Here is a 27,977-nt window from a genome sequence, read left to right as displayed (position 1 = left end):
TATATAGAGGTGTGATGAAACAAAGTAGTTGCATTTAACACGTAGGCTTTCGCGACCAAAATTATTCATAATATAGGTTTTTTTTTCTGACCCAAAAAAACAATATTAAGAAAGTAGTTGTACTTACGCGCCCCGTACTTAATTTGTGTTTTCGATTATTGACCTTCTAAAGAAATCTGGCCACGTCTCGCACCCTCCCCAGTTGATGCGAGATGCACCCCAGGTTCACAACAGCCTGGTGGACATCAACCAGCACACCGGTTGGGTTGGAGACTGGTGTTCATTTAGGGGGCAGCCCCCCTTAAACGTGCTTAGTATCATCACCGACGCGCACACACTCGCCTCACGGGGGTCTCCCATTCACCCCCCTCCCACCTTCCTCTCACTACCCCGCCCTCCACTCTACCTCCTCATTCACCCCCCACCACCACCACCGCACTCCCCCGGCAAGCACCGGGCACTCAGAGTCACGGCGAGGCCAAAAACAGCAGCGCGCACAGCCAGGCGGGGCCTCTGAGTCAGACAGAAAGGAATTCCCTCATGGTCGGTGTTTGGGAGGATGGAGGGGAGGTGCGGGGATGTGGGGGGAGGGGAGGGAGGGGAGGGAGGTGATCGTGACTCCGGGTAGGAGATGGTCGTGGACTCGCGCTGTTCATGGCGTGGGCAGGTAGCGATTGACAGAGACAGAGAGAGACTTTTTTACTTTTTTAAACAACTTTTATTGCCGCCAGCAGCAACAGCACTGGAGGCGATTCCGATACGAAATACACAAAGTCACCAGCAAACAAATTAACGCTACAAATCCACGCGCTGTGGCGCTAAATGCAGCGCGCACAACACGAAAGAAAAGTCACGTGGTGGTGGTGGTGGTCATCGCGCACGCCACGGTGACGAGCGAGCGCTACAGAAGGTGAACACAAAGGTGCCGTCCACGCTGGTACAGAGAGGGGCTTTTCCGGCTCCCCAGCGTTCGAAGAAGACGCGCACATCACCGACATGTGTGTGGTACGCGTGCTCCAGCCGGAGTCGCGCCTTGAGCAGACCCCTGACCACTGGAAGCACAGAGCAGCCGTCAGTGTCACCTTGCAGCATCTTTTTCCTCGTTCTGTACACCGCCATCTTCGCTTGAGCACAGGCGAAGTTGGCGAGGCCATGGCGCTTGTTAGCCAGGTAAGGCACCACCCCACATACGAAGCTGCTGTTGTAGAAGGGCACCCCCAGTTCCCTGAGAGTGACACAAAGAGAGAGATGTATTCGCGTTTGTGCTGCGTGTGTCCACGGTGTTAGCACGGTTGGCTACGTACGGTGCGAAAGAAGTGTAACATACGTACGCACGTGTTTCCTGGATTTGCCACGTGGTTGTTCGGCGAGATTTCCGACGTTTCCACTCCCACGTCTCTGCCTCTCGCCAGAAGGGACGTGGCGCGTTGCGCAGATGCCAGTTGCCTTTGCTTGGTGACGCTGTTGGCAGGATCCGAAATTTGCCTTCACACCGGAGGAATCCGATGGTCTATGAAGCTCTTTAATTTCAAAGACGTGCAGTACGTCCAGGAGACAGGAGCACTCCCTGCTCACCACCGGTACCCGTCCAGCCTCGAACATCTTTCGATGATGGAACTGAGTGTCATTTTGAAGGGGGGGGGGGGTTGTAGTTGAAGCAGCATTGACCGTAGTGAAGTCAATGTATATCGACCACAGAGTAAACCCATCGAGAGCCAATGATATTCATAGATATATACACGCTGATGGAGACCCATAGAGATAGATAGAGACCCATAGATATGCATATATATACACGCAGACACAGTGAGGGAAAAAAGTATTTGATCCCCTGCTCATTTTGTATGTTTGCCCACTGACAAAGAAATGATCAGTCTATAATTTTAATGGTAGGTTTATTTGAACAGTGAGAGACAGAATAACAACAACAAAATCCAGAAAAACGCATGTCAAACATGTTATAAATTGATTTGCATTTTAATGAGAGAAATGAGTATTTGACCTCCTCTCAATCAGAAAGATTTCTGGCTCCCAGGTGCCTTTTATACAGGTAACGAGCCGAGATTAGGAGCACACTCTTAAAGGGAGTGTCTCCTAATCTCAGCTTTTTACCTGTATAAAAGACGCCTGTTCACAGAAGCAATCAATCAATCAGATTCCAAACTCTCCACCATGGCCAAGACTAAAGAGCTCTCCAAGGATGTAATGTTAGTCTATGGGCAATGTTAGTCTATGGGCAATGCTAAGTCTATGGGCAATGTTAGTCTATGGGCAATGATAAGTCTATGGCAAATGTTTGTCTATGGGCAATGATAAGTCTATGGGCAATGTTAGTCTATGGGTAATGCTAGTCTATGGCCAATGTTAGTCTATGGCCAATGTTAGTCTATGTGCAATTCTAGTCTATGGGCAATGTTAGTCTATGGCCAATGTTAGTCTATAGGCAATGTTAGTCTATGGGAAATGTTAAGTATATGGACAATTCTAGCCGATGGACAATTTCACTCTACGGGCGATGCTAAGTCTATGGCCAATGTTAGTCTTTGTGCCAACAAGTACTCCCACTGTGGTCTGGACTCATTCAACTCCGCGAACTCTCTCGCTCTCTCTCTGTGTGTGCTGAAGCCCTCTCGTCATGGCGAGCAGCGAGCATCGATAGCTCCTGAGCCACAGCGCCGCTGCTGCCGCTGTCGTCGTAACGAGCTAGGGGAGGAGAGCACTCACCCCATCGCCAGATGGGGGGGAGGGGCGGCGGTCACTCTCGCCGACAAGAGGACATTTGAAACCACTGTTGGGTTTGATAGCAGCACGATGATGATGACGATGGCGATGATGACGCGTTCGCTCTTTGCGGATTGTCAGGTGCCACACGTGGGGGGGGGGGGGGCACTAAAGACCACCAGGGGCCGCTAGTGGCCCGCGGGCCTTGCCTTGACGAAGGCCGGCGTCTCGTGTGCACGGTGCAGGCGAACTGCGGTCATGACGGACGCGGTTCGGTTTGGGGAGTGGTGGGGTTGGTGGAGTTGCCGTGGCGGTGATGTCGGGTTGAGGGTTGGTGTCGCGGTAAGAGGTTGTGGTGGTTGTGGTGGTTGTGGTGGTGTGGTACGTGTTGTTGTTCGGACGGGGAGAGTGGCATGAGGCTCTGGTAGGCGGTATTGGGGAGCGGTAGTGCAGCGGTTAGCGCGCTGCGTTACGAACCAAGCCACCCGAGTTCAATTCCCGCTCACGGCCAACACCAGCAACGATTATTTCAAGCGGCCCTGGGCCTCCCCTAGGTAGATTCGGCCTCAAATGACTGCCTGGTGCGGTGTGTAAACATCGCCACTGGGGAGACAAAGGCGGCCGGGTGTGGTGCTGGCCACCCACCCCCTCTCGTGCCGTTCCGGCCTTCACAACAGGTGCCTGTTGCTATAAACTTCCACACGACGATCAGGCACTTTCGTTGAGCCATCACGTGTGTCCATAGCTCAGTGGCACTTACCTGGTACAATTAAAACAATAGTTTAGTTGGAGAGCAAGGAGAGTGGAGCGAGAGAAAGTGGGGTGAGTGGGGGGGAGATAAGGAGACGAGACAGCAGAGGGAGAGATACTATCGTGGGGTGATCGAGGAAGAGTGATTATCGAGTGCGGGGAGAGGGGGATATAGGAGATAGGTGAGATTGTGACTAAGTGTGAGAGAGAGTGGGGAGAGACAAAGCAGACAGAGAGGTGGGGGGGGGAGAAGAGTGGGGGGGGGGAAGAGTGGGGGGGCGTAGAGTTGGGGGGGGGCACGTGTTCATTCCCCCCGAGGAAACGCGTCCGGATAGAGATAGGGGGGCGACTTGCCACAACGAGGTGGAAACCTGGGGGGAGGGCAAGCTTTGGGGGGGGGCACGCGGGAAGGGGGTGGAGGAAGTGGGAGGGGGCGGTGGTGGGGAGGGGAGGGAGGGGAAGAGGAAGCGGAAAGGAGAGTGAGTGAGGAGAGATTAGAGAGTGAATGATGGTGAGTGTGAGTGATGAGTGAGAGAGAGTGAATGATGGTGAGTGTGAGTGATGAGTGAGAGAGAGTGAATGATGGTGATTGTGAGTGATGAGTGAGATAGAGTGTTGGAGAGTGGTGTGAGTGATGGAGGGAGAGTGAATGATGGAGAGAGAGAGTGAATGATGGTGAGTGTGAGTGATGGAGGGAGAGAGGGGTGAGAGAGAGTGTGAGTGATGGAGTGAGAGTCATAGAGTGTGAGAGAGGGGTGAGAGAGAGAGAGTGAATGATGGTGAGTGTGAGAGAGTGAATGATGGTGAGTGTGAGTTATGGGGTGAGAGAGAGTGAATGATGGTGAGTTTGAGTGATGGAGGGAGAGAGACTGAGTGATGTGGAGTGTGAGAGAGTGAGTGATGGTGAGTGTGAGTGATGGGGTGAGAGAAAGTGTTGGAGAGAGTGAGTGATGGAGTGTGAGAGAGTGAATGATGGTGAGTGTGAGTGATGGAGGGAGAGAGAGGGGTGAGAGAGAGTGTGAGTGATGGAGTGTGAGAAAGTGAGTGATGGAGGGAGAAGAGAGTCGTAGAGTGAGAGGGATGGGAGAGAGAGTAAATGATGGTGAGTGTGAGTGATGGGGTGAGAGAGAGTGTTGGAGAGAGTGAGTGATGGAGTGTGAGAGAGTCGTAGAGTGAGAGGAGTGGGAGAGAGAGAGTGAGTGATGGCGAGCGGTAGTGTAGCTACGAACCCCGGCGATCCGGGTTCGATTCCCGCTCACGGTGGTGGTTGTGGTGGTTGTGGTGGTGGTTGTGGTTGTGGTGGTGGTGGTGGTTGTGGTGGTGGTGAGGTTTGTGTCGTGGTTTGGACGGGGAGAGTGGAATGAGGTTTGCGATAGCAGAAGGGGGAGCGGTGGTGCAGTGGTTAGTGCTCTGCGCTACGAACCCGGCGACCCGAGTTCGATTCCCGCTCACGGCCAACACCAGTGATGATTATCTGAACCGGTTCCGGGCCTCCCTTAGGTCGACTCACACTCAAATGAGTACGTGGTGCAGTGTGTAAACATCGCCACTAGGGAGACAAAGGCGGCCGTGCGTGGTGCTGGTCAAGAGCTCCCTTGTGCACCGTGCCAGCCTTCATAGGCGCTGCTCGCTGACGGCGTGTTCAGGCTGTACGGGGGATATTTGTCTTTGATGGAGAGTGCGGGTGACGGCGTGTGAGAGTGTGAGTGATGCAGAGAGTCAGCGAGGGGGAGAGTTAGTGATGGAGAGAGTGTGAGGGTGAGAGAGCGCGTGGGCGGGGGGGGTACATATGGTAGACCTCCTGTTTATAGTCAGAGATAATGTGAGAGAGAGAGGCAAATACGCAGTGAACGAGGGGAACTGGGGAGAGAGTGACCGATCGAGAGATTAAGAGTGCAAGAGCGAATCCGAAAGTGAGAGAGTGAGACAGAGATGGTGTGAGAGTGTAAGGGTGGGTGAGCAGAGTGGCGTACAATAGAGAGAGAGAGATGGGGAGACACAGAGACGCATACAAAGACAAAGATCCCCCCCCCGTATAGTATCAACAGACTCTTGGGGCAAGTGCTGTTAGCGAGCAGCACCTATTAATGCCGGCACACAAGGGAGCTCTTGGCCAACACCACCACCGGCCGCCTTTGTCTCCCTGGTGGCGAGCACAGACACGCGGACAGACACGCGGACAGACACGCGGACAGACACGCGCAGGTTTCGCTGTCTCGAGACTGAAATTTCGGCGTAACCTGCGAGACCGCACGAAGCGAGGGAGGCGGAGAAGAGTGGATGGAGTTGGTGAGAGTGGAGTAGGGGAGAGTAAGGCAGAAGTGAGATCAGAGCAAGGGAGAGTGGTGGAGAGTGGGTGAGAGCGGAGTAGGGGAGAGTAGCGGAGCTGGGATGAGAAAAAAAGACTCCGCAAGCTCCCAGGGAACCTGCAGACCGCCACGCAGCCAAGCGCTCTCTCCCTGTGCACTCTCTCTCCCTGTGCACTCTCTCTCCCTGTGCACTCTCTCTCCCTGTGCTCTCTCTCTCCCTGTGCACTCTCTCTCCCTGTGCACTCTCCCTGTGCTCTCTCTCTCCCTGTGCACTTTCCCTGCGGCTCTCTCTCCCTGTGCACTCTCTCTCCCTGTGCTCTCTCTCTCCCTGTGCACTCTCCCTGTGCTCTCTCTCTCCCTGTGCACTTTCCCTGCGGCTCTCTCTCCCTGTGCACTCTCTCTCCCTGTGCACTCTCTCTCCCTGTGCTCTCTCTCTCCCTGTGCACTCTCCCTGTGCTCTCTCTCTCCCTGTGCACTTTCCCTGCGGCTCTCTCTCCCTGTGTCTCTCTCTCTCCCTGTGCTCTCTCTCTCCCTGTGCACTTTCCCTGCGGCTCTCTCTCCCTGTGTCTCTCTCTCTCCCTGTGCTCTCTCTCTCCCTGTGCACTCTCCCTGTGCTCTCTCTCTCCCTGTGCACTTTCCCTGCGGCTCTCTCTCCCTGTGCACTCTCTCTCCCTGTGCACTCTCTCTCCCTGTGCTCTCTCTCTCCCTGTGCACTCTCCCTGTGCTCTCTCTCTCCCTGTGCACTTTCCCTGCGGCTCTCTCTCCCTGTGTCTCTCTCTCTCCCTGTGCTCTCTCTCTCCCTGTGCACTCTCCCTGTGCTCTCTCTCTCTCTGTGCACTCTCCCTGTGCTCTCTCTCTCTCTGTGCACTCTCCCTGTGCTCTCTCTCTCTCTGTGCACTCTCCCTGTGCTCTCTCTCTCCCTGTGCTCTCTCTCTCTCTGTGCACTCTCCCTGTGCTCTCTCTCTCTCTGTGCACTCTCCCTGTGCTCTCTCTCTCTCTGTGCACTCTCCCTGTGCTCTCTCTCTCTCTGTGCACTCTCCCTGTGCTCTCTCTCTCTCTGTGCACTCTCCCTGTGCTCTCTCTCTCCCTGTGCTCTCTCTCTCTCTGTGCACTCTCCCTGTGCTCTCTCTCTCTGTGCACTCTCCCTGTGCTCTCTCTCTCTCTGTGCACTCTCCCTGTGCTCTCTCTCTCCCTGTGCACTCTCCCTGTGCTCTCTCTCTCTCTGTGCACTCTCCCTGTGCTCTCTCTCCCTGTGCACTCTCCCTGTGCTCTCTCTCTCTCTCCCTGTGCACTCTCCCTGCGGCTCTCTCTCCCTGTGTCTCTCTCTCTCCCTGCGGCTCTCTCCCTGTGCTCTCTCTCTCCCTGTGCACTTTCCCTGCGGCTCTCTCTCCCTGCGGCTCTCTCTCCCTGTGCTCTCTCTCTCCCTGCGGCTCTCTCTCTGTGCTCTCTCTCCCGGTGCGGCAGCTCAACCAGCGAGCAAGTTTCTGAAATCCCTCCACACCCCCCTCATTGGCACCGCTGGTTAGCAGTAGTTGCACCACGGCGACGTGGATCGGGTTGGGTCAAGTGTGGGCACTCCGCCCTCTGACTTCCAAGAGGTCCGGCAAGCTCGGAAGAGTAGGCCCAAGACCCCTCGCTAGGACCCTCTATCGGGCTCCCTCCAGTGGAGGACCTCCCGTCAGCAAGGGGCGTGAATGGGCAATTGCAGTGCTGCGCCTCTGCCTAAGATTGAAGGGGGGTAGGTAGAGGGTGGATAGGGGTGAGTGTGGGTGAGTGGGGTAGGTTAGTGGGTGGGTGAGGGGGTAGGTGAGTGGGTAGGTGAGTGGATGGGTAGGTGGGTGACGGGGGGTAGGTGAGTGGGTGAGTGAGGGGGGTTGGTGAGTGGGTGAGGGGGGTAGGTAAGTTGGTGGGTGAGGGGGTAGGTGAGGGGGGTTGGTGAGGGGGTGGGTGACGGGAGTAGGTGAGTGGGTGGGTGAGGTAGGTGAATAAGTGGTGGGGGATGACATGAGTCTGATTTCCCTCATCTCTCTTCACGGGGGCCTGACATGCGACTCGCAACACGTGACCGTGCGTGTATCAGTCGCGCAAGCCACGTGTCAGTCACGCAGCTCACGTGTCTGTCACGCAAGTGACGTGTGGGTCAGGGGGGGAGCGGTAGTGGAGTGGTTAGCGCGCTGCATTACAAACCTGGCGACCCGGGTTCAATCCCCGCTCACGGTCAACATCGGCGACGAATATCCGAACCGATCCTGGGCCCTCACCTGGGTCGACTCAGCCTCAAATGAGTACCTGGTGCGATGTGTAAACATCAGCACTGGGGAGACGAAGGCGGCCGGGCGTGGTACTGGCCACCCACCCCCTCGTGTACCGTGCCGATCTTCATAGGTGCTACTCGCTAACACCAGTCTGTTCAAAGCTATACGAAAGATCTTTGTCTTCATCTTCGTCTTCCGTACGGCTCCTGCTGCTGCTGTAGATGCAGAACAACGACTGCAATGTCACATGCAGGTGGTGGTCTAGCCAGGAGCAGCGGAGTTTGTTCCATCGCTTGCGATGTCTCCCTCGTATATGCGGATGGGTCATTGCGTCGTTACACGTTGTTACGGTCTGTTCTGGATGACCACAGTGGCACAGCTACTACTGTAGAGTTTTTAATTGTTCCCATTTTGTGAATGAGGGTATCCGCATCTACTGCCACGGTTTGTGCAGTAGATGTGGTTGAAGGGTGGACCGTGAGCTACGTGGAAGATCAAACCCCTGGATATCTTCGTCTTTGTCGGTGTACGGGAGAGAGACTGAGAGAATGAGGCCTGGCTTCTTCCGAACAAAAATACTCTGTGAACTCTCCAGCAATAAACACACGTGCACTGTGTGTTGCATTGTTCACGTGGCGCCGGGGGGTCGCGGGGGCTCGGTGGGGAGGGGGGGCTGGTTTGGGGGGGGGGCATCTAATGCGTAACCGGACGAAGCATTGTCTAAAAATCTAAAAAGACTTTTAATTTGAAATGGACGTGAGGAGTGGGTGGGGTGGGGGGCAGCTTATATAGGGAAAGGTTAGAGGGAGGGAGCTCACATCTTCTTGGCTCCAAAGAAAATTTCCCATCGACCAACGACTCCCATCACGTCCAGTCCTCTGCCTCGATTCCTCGCGTGATGTTCCACAACTCCCTCCCTCCCCCCTCGTGTCACCCTCTCGCCTTTCATCCCCGCTATTCACGCCCATCCGTGCACCCCTCTCCTCCCGATCGTCCCTCTCCTCTCTCCCCTCCTCTCCCTTAACCCCATCCCTCCTTCTCCGCCATCCCTCTCCTCCCTACCTCACCACATTCTCAAATATTTTTAAACTCATTCATCTCGCTGCCTTTCTATCCATTGCCCCGTCTATCATCCTTCCTTCCTCTCTCTGCACCCTCTCATCCCTGCCTCTCCTCTTCTCCCTCCCTCTCTCCCCTCTGCTCCCTCCGTTATCCCTGGGCCATCCCCGTTAGGCGCACCGCAGCCAAACCACACGAGGTGCTCTTGATCCCCGCTTCCACGTTGGAGAGGGAGGAGGGGGAGGTTTGTGGAGGTGGAAGAGAGGGGGAGTGTGGGAGGGGTTGGTGTGAGTTAGTGTGTGTGAGTGTGTGCATGTGTGTGTGTATGTGAGTGTGTGTTTTGTCTTTTGAGGGCGTGGTGCTGACCACCTACCCCCTCGTATGCCGTGCCGGCCTTCATAGGTGCTCGCTAACAGCACTTGACCCAACAGTCTGTTAAGGCTATACGGGGGATCTTTGCATTTGTAGATTGAGGTGTAGTGTAGCGGTTAGCGCGCTGCGCTCCGAACCCGGCGAACCGAGTTCGATTCACGCTCACGGCTAACATCAGTAACAAATAGCTGAACCGGTCCTGGACTTCCCCTAGGTCGACTCAGCCTCAAATCAGTAACTGGTGCGGTGTGTAAAAAAATCGCCACTAGGGAGACAAAGGCGGTCTGGCGTGGTGCTGGCCAAGAGTCTGTTCAACGCTCCATGTGGAATCGTTGCCTTCTCGAGTATGTGGGAGCAAGTGGTTCAGTGTTAGGCGCACCGCGCCACGAACCCGGCGAACCAAGTCCCATTCCAGCTCACGACCGATCACAGTGACGGATAAACTGGGCCTCCGCTAGGTCAACTCAGCCTCAAACGAGTATCTGGTGCGGTGTCTCAACATGAGCACTGGGCACACGAAGGCAGTCAGGCGGGGAAGGGCGATGCTCGTGGTCTGTGGCCACCAAGCGCCTCTTGTCCCGTGCCGGCCTTCGTCCGGGCTCCTTCCAAGTGCTCGTGATGTTACCGCCTTCCTCGAGTCGACAAACACTCGATCGTCGCTGTGCGTTGCTGGCCGCTTGGCGTTGCCGAGCCTGCTCTCGGCAAACACGAGGGTGTTTTTTGTTTTGTTAAGGACTACACGGGGGTGGGGGGTGGGGGGTGGGGGGTCTCAATGCCCTTTTGTGCGATCGCGGTGCCAAAAATCAACGACGTGGCCCGGACAGATAAAGCGGAGCAGGAAGGCGAGACCCGTGCCGCCGAACCCCACAGCTGCGGGGAGGGGCCGGGGGGGGGGAGTGTGGCGGGGGCGGGGGGGCTGTTATAAATAAATATATAACTATGCCACAAAAAAAATCGGACGCATCCAGGTCACGACTTTCCAGCTGCTCGCGAGGCGTGAGGATGCGGCGTGGGAAACTCGCGCGGTGCGCTCCTGGCCCGAGCCGGCGGGTGAGAGGGGTGCGCATGGGAAGGAATCCGCGCGACTGAGTGGCGATGGGGGGTGGGGGGGGTCACTCGTTGATGTTGCTGACGCGGGGCCCTGGCAGGTTAGCGCGGCCGTTTGTTGTTGTTGTTGTTGTCGTGGCAGAGGTGCGCTGTTCGAATCCGGTAGGCCGCCCTGGTTAATACTGCGGTGCCCGTGGTACAGCTGTGTTCCTGAAGAACACCGCGTCATGGAAAAATCCCGTCATAATAAATAATAATAAAATTATGGGTGAAGCACAGTCCGCGATAACGCGAGAGTTGCGTACGCAGGCCGAACAAAGGCTGCTGCGCGTGGGTAGGATCTAGAAGCATCCAGCAGCATCCCGCCTTGCGTGATGCTGCTACGCGCGCCGTGCGACCGCTTATCGCTGCTGGCACTGCGACGTAGTTCTGTTCACTCAATTGCGTTATGTCCAATTCGCATACACACACAACAACAACAACAACAACCGCCATTCGCCACTAAGTGGCGGTGACGTCACCACGACGCTTGTGCCAGGCCAAGTGCACCTTGAGGCCACGTGAAGTGTTGAACGCCCGCTGGCAGGAGGTCACCGGGGCAGACCCAGCAGGTGCCACGGGTCGACTGACTGAGATGACCGAGATGACTGGCTGATGCACCACCTGTGCCCCCTACTGTGCCAAATTGCTGTGCTTTAGCCACCCGGCGCTCCACTCGTTGTTGTGAGCGTCGCTCCTCCGCCCTCCGTTGTTGTTGGAGGGCGACCGCCTCCAACAGCCCAGTAGCGTCCTTCACGAGCCTCCTCCACAGAGACCGATCAAGACACCGCTGGTACCAGTCATCGGCAAGTCCACTCAGCTCCACGTCCTCCTGTACCACATCACTCCATCTCTTCTCTAGCCCGTGCCGCGCCTGTTTAGCCCCCTCGATCCGTCCGAACAAAAGCTGTTTAGGCATGCGGTGGCTGGGCATGCGGGCTACATGACCCAGCCAACGCAGCCTTGCCTGCCGGAGGAGCTCACAGATGGGACTTTGCCCAGATCTTTCAAGGATTTGTGAGCTCCTCACACAATCCAGCCTGGTTAAACCCAGGATGGATCGTAGGCAGGCCAGCCTAAATGTTTCCAACCTGCGAAGATGCTCCATTAGGGGGGTCCACGTTTCGCAAGCGTAGAGAAGGCACGCTCCAGCTTCAGCAGCAGCGTCTCCAACTCCTTCTCTGAGTGAGCAGCAATTACCAGATCATCGGCATACATAACGTAGTGAACCAATAGGGAGCCATCCCTTGACCGCACCCGGGCATCGATCAGCATCCCATTGTATCTGTACCAAATGGAAATTCCTCCGGTACAGCTATTGAAGGCTTCACGAACTACGTGGTCAAATATATGTTAAATAATGTTGGAGCCAGAGGACATCCCTGTCGCACCCCAAGGTGTACAGAAAATGGCTCTGACTGCCGGCCACATACACACACACCACCACCCGACATTGCCAAACCAAACCGCACTGTCAGATGGCGAGGCGACCTCACGCGCACATCCCTCGTGAAGCTCGTCGCGACGGGCTGCAGAAGCCTCCTACGACACCCCGACCCCCGCTGCCTGCCGGCCACCTAGGTGCATGCAAATCAGCTGGAAGCTTCCCTAGATCACGTGACTCGTGTGTGCCCCCCCTCCCTCTTCACCCGCCACTCCAACTCTCTTACCTCCGATTAGCGCGGTTGGCTACGTACGGCGCGAAGGAAGTTCAACATTCACAAGCTCTTAAGCCCCTCCCCGTGAAGCTCACCGCTGCTAGGCTGCAGCATCCTCCTCCCTCTTACCCCCCCCCCCCTCGTTGCTGCTCACCTTGATCCGTGCGCTCTGCCCTAAGGCATGGGGGGCGGGGGGCATGGGGGGGGGTCGGTGGGTGCTGGGTGGACGAACAGCCGAATAGAGTAGTGAGCACGCAGCCTCCCACGTGTTGACACGTACAGCTTAGCATTACAACTGTTGTTGTTGTTGCCGCTGTGTGTCCAGTTTGTTATTCCTTCCTCCGCATCTCACCATTAGCACGGTCGGCTACGCGCGGCAGAAGTTCAACGCACACACGTACATGCAAGTAGGAGGAGATGCGAGGGGGGGGGAAATTGGCATTCGATTAAAGGGGGAGTAGTGGGGGGCGGGGTGGAGGGGACCATGAATTTACAAGCAACTCGCTGGAGGTAGCAGACAGAAGCAGTATCGGTTCCATCCCCAGTCGCTGCGCGAATTCCTGAGTTGCAATTTTTATTTAATTCTTTGCATTGTGTTGGCTCGCGCGAGAGAGAGAGAGGACGGCCCATCAGCCACCGGCGAATAACACCGCCGGATTTACACGCACGAATGCATGAGCCGTACAAATTACATTACGATTGTCTTTATAGTTATGATTTATTTATTATCTCGAGGGGGGGCAGTGCAAAAGTAGCACATGCGTATGCTACTTTTACTACGAGGATAATCCAGATTATCCAAGTAGCACTGTCAAGGGCCCCGCGCTAAATGCTTTCATGCTATCAATTCCGGTTCAGTGATTCTGCACTTGCCCGATTACTATAGTACTATACCACCTTCAACTTTTATGAACGACTGGATGTTTAAGGTTAGCGATTTGTCGTATTATCTGGCTGTATAGCAAATAAAAAAAATACAATTACTTTACTGTGCAAGTAAAAAATGTGTGTTTTAATATGTACGTGTTTCTTTTTTAAGGCCCCTTTATAACATATGCTACAGGCCCGGCACTACCTTAATCCGACACTGCGGATGGGGGGGTATTTTATTCCAGCTTAGAGAGTATCTACACGGGTGTGTTCGGGCTACGTGAAGTATCCGGCGACTCGAGCCGGATCGCAGGAAGCGATGTGATGTGACGCGGCTCTCTCGGCTCGCCTCTCCGGCATCCAGACCCACGTGCGCGCGCGGTGTGTGTACACCGGCGTACGTGTACACACATACAAAAGCAAAGATTCCTCGTATATAGCCTTTTCAGACTGTTGGGGCAAGTGCTGTGAGCGAGGGCGGCAACACACACGAGGGGGTAGGTGGCCAAGACCACGCCCGGGCACCTTTGTCTCCCTAGTGGCGATGTTTACACACCGCACCAGGTACTCATTTGAGACTGAGTCGACCTAAAGGAGGCCTAGGACCGGTTGCAATAATCGTCAATAGTGTTGGCCCTGAGCGGGAATCGAACACCGGTCGCCAGGTTCGTAGCGCAGCGCGCTAACCCCTACGCTACCGCTCACCACAGACACAGACACACGCATGCACATAGACACATACAGACACAAAGATAAAGATCCCCCGTATAGCCTTAACAGACTGTAGGGGTAAGTGCTGTTAGCGAGCACGGTACACGAGGGGGTGGGTGACCGGCACCGCGCCCGACCGCCTTTGTCTCTTCAGTGGCGATGTTTACACACCGCACCAAAAACTTATTTCAGGCTGAGTCGACCTAGGGGAGGCCCAGGACCGGTTCAGATAATCGTTACCGGTGTTTGCCGTGAGCGGGAATCGAACCCGGGTCGCCAGGTGCATAGCGCAGCACGCTAACCGCTACACTACCGCTCCCCACACACAGACACACACACAGACACACACACGCACACAGACACACAGACACACATAGACACACACGCAGACACACATAGACACGCACACAGACACACACACAGACACGCATACAGACACACACACGCACAGACACACACACAGACACACACACACACATAGACACACACACAGACACACACACACGCACGCATTCCCTTCACACTGCTCCCACTCGTGTCGCCGGGCCAGGGCGACTCCGGGTGAGAGAGACGTCTCCTCCGTGTCTCGGGGCGTCCCTCCAGATCCTTGGAACTCCCTCTAACCCCCCTCCCCGCCCCGCCTCCCACACGAATCCCATTGCCAAAAAGAGTCATCCCCCTTGGATGCGGCTGCCAGGGGCGTGTGTGCCGTGGTTTAATCGGATGCCGAGTGAGAGAGATGTGCAGGAGAGCTGGACAAAACAAACTCAACTATACAACTATTTTATTTTTACCAGTTAAGGCCCACTGAGCTGTATAGCTCGTGTTCAGAGGCGACCTGGTCATCACGAATGATGATGGCTCAACGAAGTCGCTTAAAATCACGTGGACATTTGTAGCAGCCAAATACTCGCGTGTCGTTGATTCTAAATGTGGAGCAAAATCCACGCCACCACGGAGAGGAAGAGGGAGAGAGACACGCAAACTCCAAATATACAACAGGCGTCAGGGGTTGGGATCGGACCCAAGAGCCTCCTGTATACCGGGCGAGGTTGTTAACATCTCGCCACCGTGGCGACTCAAGAGAGAGAGAGAAGCGGTAGAGAGATGGATAATGAGAGCGAGTGCACGAGAGGTGGAACGAAAAGGAGCGAGCGAGAGAGACAGGGGTAGCGGGGGGGGTGCGAGGGAGCGTGCGAGAGAGGGGGGGCGTGCGATGGAGATACTTTTGACTTTTAAACAACTTTTATTGCCGCCAGCAGCAACAGCACTGGAGGCGATTCCGATACGAAATACACAAAGTCACCAGCAAACAAATGAAAATAAACGCTACAAATCCACGCGCTGTGGCGCAGGGAGGGAGCGTGCGATGGAGAGAGCGAACGAGAGAGAGAGGGAGGGAGAGAGGCAGGGGCCGCGTGGCTTTCACGAAGCTGAATCTCCCCGTGACTCACGCCGCCCTAAGAGCGTTGGCCGGAGCAGCGTCTGTGCGGGCGAGCCACTCGTCCCTCTGCGACCTTCCGCCTGCCCACGCTCCCGCCGCTTGGCTCCCCGTGCTGCCCCTGGCTTATAGAGATCTGGTGGGGGGGTGGGGGCAGCCTCTGCTCAATTGGAGGGGGGGTGTTCCTTGCAGATCCCCCCGCTGAGCGTGGAGGAGACGTCGTGGCTGTGCGGATAGACGGGTGGGTGGTGAGTGGCTGAGTCAGCGCGACTTGGCTGCCTAAACTGAGTCCTGGGGTCGCTGGGTGGTTGGGTGACTGAGTGACTAGGTGGTTGGGTTGATGGATGGTTGGGTGGCTGGGTAAGTTGGGTGGCTGGGTGGTTGGGTGGATGGGTGGTTGGGTTGCTGGGTAAGTTGTGTGGATGCGTGGTTGGGTAACTGGGTGGTTGGGTGGATGGGTGGTTGGTTGGGTGACTGGGTGGTTGTGTGGCTGCGTGGTTGGGGAATCGGGTGGCTGGATGGGTGAATGGGTTGATGGCTCCGTGCTGTGTAGTTGAATGGGTGAGCGGATAGCTCTAGGGAACCGTGGTGCAACAGTTAGCGCGCTGCACTACGAACCCAGCGACTCGAGTTCGATTCCTGCTCGATTATCTGAATCGGTCCTGGGACTCCCCTAATTCGACTCAGCCTCAAATGAGTACCTGGTTCGATGTGTAAAAATCGTCACTTTGGAGACAAAGGCGGCCGGACGTGGTGCTGGCCACTCACCCCATCGAATGCCGTGCCGGCCTTAATGGCTAAGAGCACTTGCCCCAACACTAGTCTGCTAAGGCTATACGGGGGATCTTTGTCTTTGTTTAAGAAGGGGGTAGGGAACGCTTCAAATCCGTTATTTCTGTGAAACTGCCAACAAAACTTCAGGCGATGGTGCAGAAATTGCAGCTCCACGTCTGGAAATATTTCTGTGATTTGGGATGGATCTCAGTGCGTCTGGATTCAAAAGCACCGTCCACTCCTCGCCATCACTCCAACTTCTTCCACTGACCCCTCGAATCATCGCTCTCGCTCGCTCACTCGCGCTCGCATACGATGTTCGTACACCAATAGAGATATAGACACAAAGAGAGACACGGAGAGAGGGGGAGACAGAGGGAGGGGATACACAGGGAGGGCGAGAGACAGATTGTGAAGGAGACAGACAGAGAGGAAGAGATACAGAGTGAATTCAGAGAGAGCCCGATAGGGCGAGGCAGGGAGCGGGAGAGACAGGGAGACCGTGAGTGGCAGCGTGAGATTTGAGAGAGACAGACAGAGACAGAGAGACAGAGAGACAGAAAGAGAGACAGAGAGACAGAAAGAGAGACAGAGAGACAGAGAGACAGAGAGACAGACAGAGACAGAGAGACAGATAGAGAGACAGACAGACAGAGACAGACAGAGACAGAGATACAGACAGAGAGACAGGGAGACAGGGAGACAGACAGAGATAGAGAGACAGACAGAGGCAGATAGACAGAGAGACAGAGAGACAGACAGACAGACAGAGACACAGACAGAGAGACAGGGAGACAGAGAGACAGACAGAGACAGAGAGACAGCCAGAGACAGAAAGACAGAGACAGACAGAGAGACAGACAGAGACAGAGAGACAGAGAGCGGCAGAGGCAGGGAGATATGGCCACGCGAAGTGAACTCCCCCCTCTGCGCACAGCTGCAGCTCTTTACAGAATCAGACAAAATACGCAGCCAGAACCCAGCCCAGCTGTGAGAGGGGTGAGGAGGGGGTGGGGGCGGAGGGACGGGGGGGGGGTCTCATTAGCGCCGCAGAAATCCGCGTGATCGCCTCGGAAATCCGCGCAGCTGCGCGGGAAGAAAAAAAACATCCTCGCAGCTCCCACTCTTCCACTCTCGTCGTAGTGTCGCAACATCCCTCGTATCAGCTTGTGCCTTCATGGCTTCACTCGCCAGCACGTCTCGCTTGTCTCTCTCCTCTCTTACCCTCCAGCACCCACACCGCCACCACTCCCTCTCTCTCTCTCATTTCCTCACCTTGCTTCTCTTCCAATTCACATCACTCTCTGCACCCTCCGTGAAGAATCGCCTCACTTTGCACAACCCCCTCTCTCCTCTCACTCTCTCCTCCCTCTCTCGGTTTGCTTCTCCGGTACGTACACGCACAGCACTGGGGTCGCGATCCACTGCTGGATGAATGGGGTACCCCCCGCCCACTTCATACGCCTTGCGGGGGGCCCCGCGCTTAGGGTTTGTGTGACCGTGACTTCAGCACCCTGGTCAGCAAGGGGCTTGTGAGAGCGGGGTACGGGGGGGGAGCGGGGCAGGGTCGCGGGGGGAGGGACATCATCGACGTGGAAGCATAGAAGTGCAGTCCAACGCGTTCACCACCCTCCCAGACCAAAACAAACACGGCCCTTCATTCCGTTCCACTTTGCACACACAGATAAGATGAAGATCACCCCGTATGGTCTTTAACAGACTGTTAGGGCAAGTACACAAATACATAGATACAGACACGTCAATAGCAACACAGCCACGCATACAACGACAAAGATACCCCGTAGAGCCATAACAGAATGTTGGGGCAAGTGCCGTTAACGAGCAGCACCTATGAAGGCCAGCACGGCACACGATGGATTGGGTGGTCAGCACCACGCCCGGCCGCCTTTGTCTTCCCAGTGGCGATGTTTACATACCACACCAGGTACTCATTCGAGGCTGAGTAGACCTAGGGGATGCCCAGGACCGGTTCATATAATCGTCACTGGTGTTAGCCGCGAGCGGGAATCGAACCCGGGACGCCAGGTTTTTAGTGCAGCGCGCTAACCACTACCCCCCCACACACTGACACTGACACACACAATGACACACACAATGACACACACGCACACATCACTCAGCCACTCAGCCACAGCCTCGCTACCGTGCGCTTTCCCCTGCCCGCTCGCTCGCTCACTCACCTAGCGGATCGGGTGTACAGAAGCTCCCCCCCTCCACTTCCCAGCACCCATGAATAACCTCACCCCACCACCACCACCACATCTCCCCCTAAACCTCCCACCGCTCCTTCACTTCCAACTTCCATCCCAAGCCTCCTTTCTCCATTAAACCATTGCACCCCCTCACCCCACCCCCGCCCTCTTCGCCATATATTTGACCAGATGCTGCGTCGCCACAGCCTGCGAGCACGTGTTGGGTGAACTCACTGCCGTCTGTCTCGAGCCTCGCTCCCCAAATGTGTCTCACCCCCACCACCCCCACCACCCATAGCCCCCTCCCCTCTGTCTCACTTTGTTACCTCTCTCGCCTTTCGCGTGCGCTCATTTCCGAACGTATTATTCATCTTGCGCCCCGAGTGTGTCGGACGGCAGCTCACGTTGTGTTAACGTCACCCGGCACCCCCCGGGAGTGCCCCTGTGCGTGCGTGCGCGTGCGTGCGCGTGAGGGAGTGGGGAGCCGTGGCGCAGTGGTTAGCGCTACGCTGCGCTACTAACCCCGGGCGACACGAGTTCGATTCCCGCTCACGACTATCACCGGTGACGATTCTCTGAACCGGTGCTGGGCCTCCCCTAGGTCGGATGATTACCTGGTTCGGCGCGTAAACATCGCCACTCGGGAGACAAAGGCGGTCGAGCGTTGTTCTGACCACGCAGGCCCTCGCTGACAGTACATGCCCCAACAGTATGCTAAGGTTATACGGGGGATCTTTGTCTTTGTGTTCTTGAATTCGTGTTGGAAGATAAGCAGGCGTATATTGAACGACTCACAATTCATTCATCCAATCATTGTGTCATTCTCGGCGCCCTGGACTTGCAATCCGGAGAAGTTACCGGTTCGATCTCCCGGTGCGGCAGCGTTGTGTGGTGGGGTAAAGTGTGGATTGTCCCACCTCTTCCGAGACGGCCTGGAGAGCGTGGAAAAGTAGGCAGAACACCCACTAGACGAGGGGGATCTCTCCCCAGCTGTCTCTCTCTCTGTAGTGGAGAGCTGTCACACAAGCAGGGGACGTTAGCGATACATTGCAGGGCTGCACCTGTACCTCTTATCACCTGAACTCAATCTCTCGTCGCTCGCGGCCGTGGTTGTGGTGGTCGCTTGGTCTGGGCCGTGGTGGTGAGGAGGTAGGAAGAGGGGTGGGGAGGGTGGGGTGGGGAGGGTGGGTGGTTGGGTGGGGAGGGTGGGTGGGTGGTGGGGGGGTGACGGGGGAGGTGTGGGGGGGCTCATGTGGTCTTGGGTCTTGGCTCCGAGCCACGGGCTCCTGTCCGCACGTGCCGCGGCTTCCCCGCAGACGCACGTGCACAAACAAAGACAAAGATCCCCCGTGTAGCCTCAACGGGCTTTTGGGACAAGTGCTTTTAGCGAGCACCTATGGAGGCCGTCTTACGAGCGCACACACAGACCCGCACACATCACCAAAACCCAGACCTTTGCGAAAGATACAAACTAACCATAAGCGTCGTGAAGAATATAAGTTGCAAAATAATCAAGCCTCCTTTCACGCATCTGCTGTCCCTCCACAAACCATCGGCCACATGGCCCAGCCTTGGTTCAAGGCGAGCCTGACCTTCAGTGTCTTATCATGCTGCGGATGACACACTGAGTCTCGAAATCGGTCCAGAGTTTGAATGAATTGACGCCGATGCTGCTGAAATTATGCAGGCCCCGAAAGTAAGGCGGAGCTGCTGATGGGATGTGTAAATATATATACAAGTCATATAGCTGTTGGAGAAAAGGTATTGGAAGGCGGTAACTTGTTTGTTGATGTTGCTCGCTACTAATGGGCAGTGCTGAGTCTAAGGGCAATGTTAAGTATATGGGTAGTGTTGAGTCTATGGGCAGTGTTGGGTCTATGGGTAGTTTTGAGTCTATGGGCAGTGTGGAGTCTATGGGCAGTGTGGAGTCTATGGGCAGTGTTGAGTCTATGGGCAGTGTTGAGTCTATGGGTAGTGTTGAGTCTATGGGCAGTGCTGAGTCTATGGGTAGTGTTGAGTCTATGGGCAGTGCTGAGTCTACGGGCAGTGTTGAGTCTATGGGCAGTGTTGAGTCTATGGGCAGTGTTGGGTCTATGAGCAGTGCTGAGTCTATGGGTTGTGTTGAGTCTATGGGCAGTGCTGAGTCTATGGGTTGTGTTGAGTCTATGGGCAGTGCTGAGTCTATGGGTTGTGTTGAGTCTATGGGCAGTGCTGAGTCTACGGGCAGTGTTGGGTCTATGAGCAGTGCTGCTCAATGTGCAGGGGAAGTTTATTCCAGTGGAGGGGTGCAAGGGAGTGAGAAAGACCGAAATTGGATTGGGCACCACACGTTTAAGGAGGGACAGAGAGAGAGAGAAGATTGGGAACGAAAAACTGCGGTCATTCTCGCAGTGGCTTGAGACTAAATAAAACCTTAGAATAAAGGCGGTGGCCACCGCATCGCGCGGCGCTTTCAGATGCGCATCTGCGGCCGTCTGGAACGCTCTTCCTTCTGATATTAGTAACCACTGGAGCTACGATACACTTTTAAATCATCATCAAGATTGACAAAACTCATATTTTTTCAACTGCTTTTTTTGCGTTTAGTTTGTTGTCCTTCCCCCGTACCTCCGATGAGCGCGTTCGGCTACGTACGGTGCGAGAGAAGTCCAACGCTCGGTAACACACACACACGAAGGCATTGCTTTCGCATGGAAGTTACGGGCGGAGAGGCAGCGACGGTGACTCACGAAGTGCGGCGCTCATCAAACCCGCTACCAACTCGGGCCTCCCTTGGCTTTGGCATTCGGAGGGAATTTGCGAGACGCTTACAGAGCCTCGCGTGAGATCGCGCGCGTTCATCCCAGGGCGCCTCGCATACGCAAGGACAGAGATACGGACGCGTAACAACAACAATAACAACAACACTAACAACAACACTAACAACAACAATAACAACAACAATAACAACAACACTAACAACAACACTAACAACAACACTAACAACCACGACGATAACGCCGCACACGCAAAGGCACAGATAGCCCCGTAGAGCCGGAGTAGAATGTTGGGGGCAAGTGCTGTTAGCGAGCACTTAGGAAGGCCGGCACGGCACACGAGGGGGTGGGTGGCCAGCACCACGCCCGGCCGCCTTTGTCTCCCCCGGTAGCGATGGTTACTACACACCGCACCAGGTACTCGAGCGCTGCGCTGCGTGCTACGAACGCGAATATCTGAACTATTCTTGGGCCTCCCCTAGGTCGACTCAGCCTTAAACGATTACAGTACCTGGTGCGTTGTGTAAACATCACGACTGGGGAGACAAAGGCGGCTGGGCGTGGTTTTGGCCACCCATCACTTCGCGTGGCGTTCCGGCCTTCATAGATACTCGCGAACAGCACTTGCCCCAACAGTCTGTTAAAGGCTATTTGGGGGATCTTTGTCTTTTTGTTCCCCGTTATCTGACGATTTGTCCTTCCCTCGCCCTCCCTGTCGATCTGCTCAACCCTCACCCGCTCTCCCCTCCCTCTCCCTTGCGTCCCATCGCTGCTCCCCATCACGCTCCCCCACTCTCTCCCTTTGCTCTCCCCTGCATCTCCTCTCCCATCGCTCACTCTGCGCTAATTCCATCCGCACTCTCCTTTCCATCTCCCCGAAGACTGTCCCGCTCTCCCTCCTGTCTCACTTCACTCTCTCTCACCTTTCTCTCCCCCTCTCCCTCCCCTCGCGTCTCCCCTCTCTCCTCTCGCGTCTCCCTTCACCTTCCACTCTCTCTTCTCTCCCCTCACTCTCACCTTTTACTCTCCCTTCACTGGCTCTCGCCATATTTTCTCTCTCTCCACCCCCCCTCTCTCTCCCTTCCCTCTCACCCCTCGCGTCTTCTTTCATTTCCACCCCTCCACCCCCCCTCCCCTCTCACCTTTCACTCTCCCTTCATTGATTCTCACCATCCTCTCCCCAACTCTCCACTTCCCATCCCTCTCCCCTCCCCGCCTCGCCCTCCCCTCTCTCTCTCCCCTCTCTTAATTCTCCCCCTGCACCCCTTTGCCCCCCCCCCTCTTGCCCCCCCCTCCCCATCCCGCACAGACGGCCGCAGCCTGTGGGAGGCGGAGGCGAGGCTGGTGAGGGACAAAGCTCAGGCGGTGAGTCCCGCTCGACTGAGTCGCCACGAGTTTCAGATTCTTCTTCCCGGCGTCTCCCTCCTCCTCCTCTTCCTCCTCCTCCTGCTGCTGCTGCTCCTCCTCCTGCTGCTGCTGCTCCTGATGCTGCTGCTCCTGCTGCTGCTGCTCCTCCTGCTGCTGCTCCTGCTGCTGCTTCTCCTCCTGCTCCTCCTGCTGCTGCTGCTGCTGCTGCTGCTCCTCCTCCTGCTGCTGCTGCTCCTCCTGCTGCTGCTGCTGCTGCTGCTGCTGCTCCTGCTGCTGCTCCTCTGCCAGATGTCACGGCCCCGCCGCCATGTGCGTGGGAGAGGCTCGCGGCAGTCTCGGGGAGTAGCCCCCCCCCCCCACTGCCCCTCCCCCACCCACCCCACCGCCCCCCACCGCCACCACCCTCGAAATACAGCGAGCCCTGATGAAGAGGGGGGGGAGCAGTGGCAAATCCAAGGGGAGGTGGGGGGGTGCTATGGGAGAAATTCCCTGCCCCCCCCCCCGCCCAATCCCAGGCCCCCATTAAGAACCAGAAAATTGGCGTTGTTCGATTGATATTGAAGACTCACAATCCAAATTAATTGATTGTCATTGTATCGCATGAATGTATATGGCCATCTTTAAAATGCATGCATTTTCTGAATTGCCCCCCCCCCCCCTGGAAGTTTCTAGATCTACCTCTGGTTGGTGGGGGGGGTCATTCACAACTCAGGGCGGGGGGGGGGGCATGAAGAGGATATTATTGTATCGACCTTGAAAGGATGATGGGCTCGTTGTGAGCCTATCATGCGAGTAGCGCTGTGTGTGTGTGTGTTGCAAAACGTAGTGTGCCGTGGCATGTGGTGCGGTGTGCACGGTGCGGTGTGTATGGCCGTGGTATGGCCTCAAAGTGCACCTAGCCTGGCACAGATGCCGTGGGGACGTCACCGTCGCTTCGCGGCTAATTGTTTTGCTTGTATTGGTATCGGTGTGGCCGCGGTGTGATGGGCGTGGGGTGTGTCGTACGCGTGGTGTGGCCGGTGTTCAGGGCCGCATCGTGGTGCGGGTTCCCCCGTATCAGGACAGGCTGGTGGGCACGCCGGTGCGCGTACAATTCCACGTGTACAACGGCAAGCGCAAGCGCAGCCAGCCTCAACGCTACACCTACCTACCTACCACAGGTACACAACGCTACACCTACCTACCTACCACAGGTACACAGCACTACACCTACCTACCTACCACAGGTACACAGCGCTACACCTACCTACCTACCACAGGTACACAGCGCTGCACCTACCTACCTACCACAGGTACACAGCGCTACACCTACCTACCTACCACAGGTACACAGCGCTACACCCACCTACCTACCACAGGTACACAGCGCTGCACCTACCTACCTACCACAGGTACACAGCGCTACACCTACCTACCTACCACAGGTACACAGCGCTACACCTACCTACCACAGGTACACAGCGCTACACCTACCTACCTACCACAGGTACACAGCGCTACACCTACCTACCACAGGTACACAGCGCTGCACCTACCTACCTACCACAGGTACACAGCGCTACACCTACCTACCTACCACAGGTACACAGCGCTACACCTACCTACCTACCACAGGTACACAGCGCTACACCTACCTACCACAGGTACACAGCGCTACACCTACCTACCTATCACAGGTACACAGCGCTACACCTACCTACCTACCACAGGTACACAGACGCCCCTACTCACCTTACGCAGATTAGCGCTGTTGGCTACGTACGGTGCAAAAGAAATTCAACGTTCTGTACACACATACAAAGGGCTCTCCCCCACGTAGCCTCGAACAGACTGTTGGGACAAGTGCTGTTGGTGATAGCGTGGGACCGTTTTTTTGCCAGTATGAAAGTATGAAAAATAAGAATAGGTTTTACCCCGTCTGGCAATAAAACAGGTATTAAGATGTGATGTCTGCTCTAACCACACACAGTAATTGTGGTGAACATGCAAACAAAACATGCTCTGATAACACTGTGTAAAAAAACTAATGTTTGTTCCTGGGTAGTAAGTGTTATTTGCTAATTGCTTATGCCTCAAAAGTACAGAAAATGGCTATTATTCCCCACAAACTTTGCTTTTGTGACCAGGACAGTGATATTTTGAAATGTAGCTATTTTCAATGAGAAAACGTGCGAATTTGTGTTTTTTCCGTTCACATACAGTCAGAAAAAACAACATATGACTCAAAATTAACATGTATTTATACTAAAGTGATATAAAAATGACTGCAAAAGATTTAGACACCAAGGCGCACTGCCGCAGGTGGGACTGGCCACAGCGGACCGAGTTCTCTGTGGGGAGGAACAATCTCGACAAACTACTCACTTCTAAATCTTTTGTCGTAATTTTTGTATTACTTTACTATAAATACATGCTAATTTTGATTCATATTTTGGGGTTTTTCTGACTTTGTGAACGAAAAGACACAAATTCGCCCGTTTTCTCATTGAAAATAGGTACATTTCAAAATATCACTGTCCTGGTCATAAAAGCAAAGTTTGTGGGCAATAATAGCCATTTTCTGTACTTTTTAGGCATAAGCAATTAGGAAATAACACTTACTACCCAGAAACAAAAATTGTGTTACATCGTGTAATTTATGCATTGTCTTAGGAACTGATTGGCCTGTTATCGAGTAGCACCTACTCGTTTTGAGGCTGAGTCGAACTAGGTGAGGCCCGGGACCGGTTCGGCTAATTGTCACTGTTGTTTGTGGCCGTTAGCCGGAATCGAACTCGGGTAGCTGAGATCGTAGCGCAGTGCGCTGACCGCTACGCTACACACACTTACACACAAAAGACAAAGATCCTCCGTTTTTTCCCCGTTACACTTTCGGGGCAAGTGCTGTTGGCGAGCACCTATGAATGCCGGCACGGCACACGAAGAGGTGTGGGTGGCCAGCACCACGCCCGGTCGCCTTTGTCTCCCCAGTGGCGATGATTTACACACCGCACCATTTGAGGCTGATTCGACACATGCACACACTTTAACATATTTTTAACACACGTGAACTTACACACACCAGAGTCACATGACACAGTAGCATGCAATTTATTTATTTATTTCTGGTCATTCCCGGCTCCGTTTACATTACGAGCGAGTCTGGTTACAATCAACTTCCTTCCCTCTCGCTCGCTCGCAGATTATTTGGGAAATTCGAACGGCTCCATAGCAACTCCACTCTCCCCCGAACGCTGTCGGGCATAGCCACGCTTTGTGAGTGGCGCGTTATCCACGAAGTTTTCTGTTTACTCGAGTGATCAAATAGCTCACGAGACGCCAAGCACAATTAATGTTAACTACCTCGCCTGGTATACAGGAGGTCGTGGGTTCTACCCCGACCCTGAGGATGCCTGATATATATTTGGAGTTTGCGGTGTCTCTCTCTTTGTCTCTCTCCGTGGTCGCGTGGATTTTTCTCCGGGTCCTCCGGTTTTGTCTTTTTTCCCTCCACATTTCGAGTCAACGTAGTCAACGTCACGCGTTCAGAATATTCGGCTGCTGTAAATGTCCACGTGATGATAGGCCGCTTCGATGAGCCATCGTTTGTCATGGCCAGGTCGCTTCTGAAAACAAGAGCTACGCTGCAGCTCAGTGGGCCTGAAGTGGTAAAATAAAATAAATAGTTCATCGCTGTATTTATAGCTTAGAATAATCCTTTCCTGTTCGCCGCTTTGCCAACCCACGTCGCTATACGCTCTCGGGCGTGTTGTGCCGCCGTGCGCTGCTCGGCACGATGTCCGACACTTTCGCTGCACGTGCTAGGTAGGGACCTTTTTTTCAGTGAAATTGATAATCGCGAAAACAAACAGGACAGAGACTTGACTTTTAAACAACTTTTATTGCCGCCAGCAGCAACAGCACTGGAGGCGATTCCGATATGAAATACACAGTCACCAGCAAACGAATAATCGCTATAAATCCACGCGCTGTGGCGCTAAATGCAGCGCGCACAACACGAAAGAAAGGTCACGTGGTGGTGGTGGTGGTCATCGCGCACGCCACGGTGACGAGCGAGCGCTTCAGAAGGTGAACACGAGGGTGCCGTCCACGCTGGTACAGAGAGGGGCTTGTCCGGCTCCCCAGCGTTCGAAAAAGACATGCACATCACCGACATGTGTCTGGTATGTGTGTGAGAGAGAGAGATAAATAGATACAAACTAAACCGAACTTCTTTAATTTTACGACTAAAGCCCACTGAGCTATCTAGATTTATTTTTTTAGAAGCGACATTGGTTTCAAATTATAACTAAACGAAGCGGCTTATCAAGTGGAAATTTCTAGCAGCCAAATACTTTACGTGATGTTGATTCTCAAACGTGGAGGGGAACCCCCGGAGAAAGATCCACGCGAGCACGGGAAGAGAGACACGCAAACTCCAAATACACAGCAGGCGTCAGGGTCGGGATCGAAACCACGGCCTCCTGTATACCAGGTGAGGTAGTTACCATCCCCTAGCCACCGTGATGATGATGAGAGAGAGACACGCAAACTCCAAATACACAGCAGGCGTCAGGGTCGGGATCGAAACCACGGCCTCCTGTATACCAGGCGAGGTAGTTAACGTCTCCTAGCCACCGTGATGATGATGAGAGAGACACACGCAAACTCCAAAATCCACAGCAGGCGTCAGGGTCGGGATCGAAACCACGGCCTCCTGTATACCAGGCGAGGTAGTTAACGTCTCCTAGCCACCGTGATGATGATGAGAGAGAGACACGCAAATTCCAAATACACAGCAGGCGTCAGGGTCGGGATCGAAACCACGGCCTCCTGTATACCAGGCGAGGTAGTTAACGTCTCCTAGCCACCGTGATGATGATGAGAGAGAGACACGCAAATTCCAAATATACAGCAGCAGGCGTCAGGGTCGGGATCGAAACCACGGCCTCCTGTATACCAGGCGAGGTAGTTAACATCTCCTAGCCACCTTGATGATGATGAGAGAGAGAAACGCAAATTCCAAATATACAGCAGCAGGCGTCAGGGTCGGGATCGAACCCACGGCCTCCTGTATACCAGGCGAGGCAGTTAACATCTCCTAGCCACCGTGATGATGATGAGAGAGAGAAACGCAAATTCCAAATATACAGCAGCAGGCGTCAGGGTCGGGATCGAACCCACGGCCTCCTGTATACCAGGCGAGGTAGTTAACATCTCCTAGCCACCGTGATGATGATGAGAGAGAGACACGCAAATTCCAAATATACAGCAGCAGGCGTCAGGGTCGGGATCGAACCCACGGCCTCCTGTACACCAGGCGAGGTAGTTAACATCTCCTAGCCACCGCGGCGCCCCCGAACGAATGAATGAATGAATGAGAGAGACGCTCACTCACTCGCTATGGCGAGGCGCATGTGAACCTTTGACGCCACGTGGCAGTCATTTCTCATGAAGGGTGGGGGTTGATGGTGGGGGGAGGGGTGTGGTTGAGGGAGGCGCGGTGGGGGGGACATGGCTAGTTGACTTTATTTGAGCGGTTTGTGTTGTTGTGAGGCGTGGGAGAGAACCGGGTTGGGAGACCCCCCCCCCTCCCGGGACCCCCCCTCGCCCCCCATCGTCCCGTCCACCGCGGGCGACGCTACTTCATTGAAC

General features: G+C 54.9%; 1 protein-coding gene across 1 annotated transcript in view; it reads left to right on the top strand.

The window, feature by feature from the left end:
- Nucleotides 1-27,977, top strand: part of LOC144936967 (nuclear factor of activated T-cells, cytoplasmic 3-like) — a gene marked incomplete at its 5' end in the record, with an annotated part of 73,441 nt that overhangs the window by 11,997 nt on the left and 33,467 nt on the right. The window contains 2 exons of the mRNA XM_078864224.1: nt 22,285-22,340; nt 23,371-23,503. Coding sequence (XP_078720350.1) covers nt 22,285-22,340; nt 23,371-23,503 — 189 coding nt within the window. The remainder of the gene's footprint in view (nt 1-22,284; nt 22,341-23,370; nt 23,504-27,977) is intronic.

Source organism: Lampetra fluviatilis, chromosome 17 (genome assembly GCF_964198595.1).
Source record: "Lampetra fluviatilis chromosome 17, kcLamFluv1.1, whole genome shotgun sequence".
NCBI classification, from domain to species: Eukaryota; Metazoa; Chordata; class Hyperoartia; order Petromyzontiformes; family Petromyzontidae; genus Lampetra; species Lampetra fluviatilis.
Note: the sequence above shows the minus strand (reverse complement) of the source record. Positions and strands in the feature narration are given on the sequence as shown.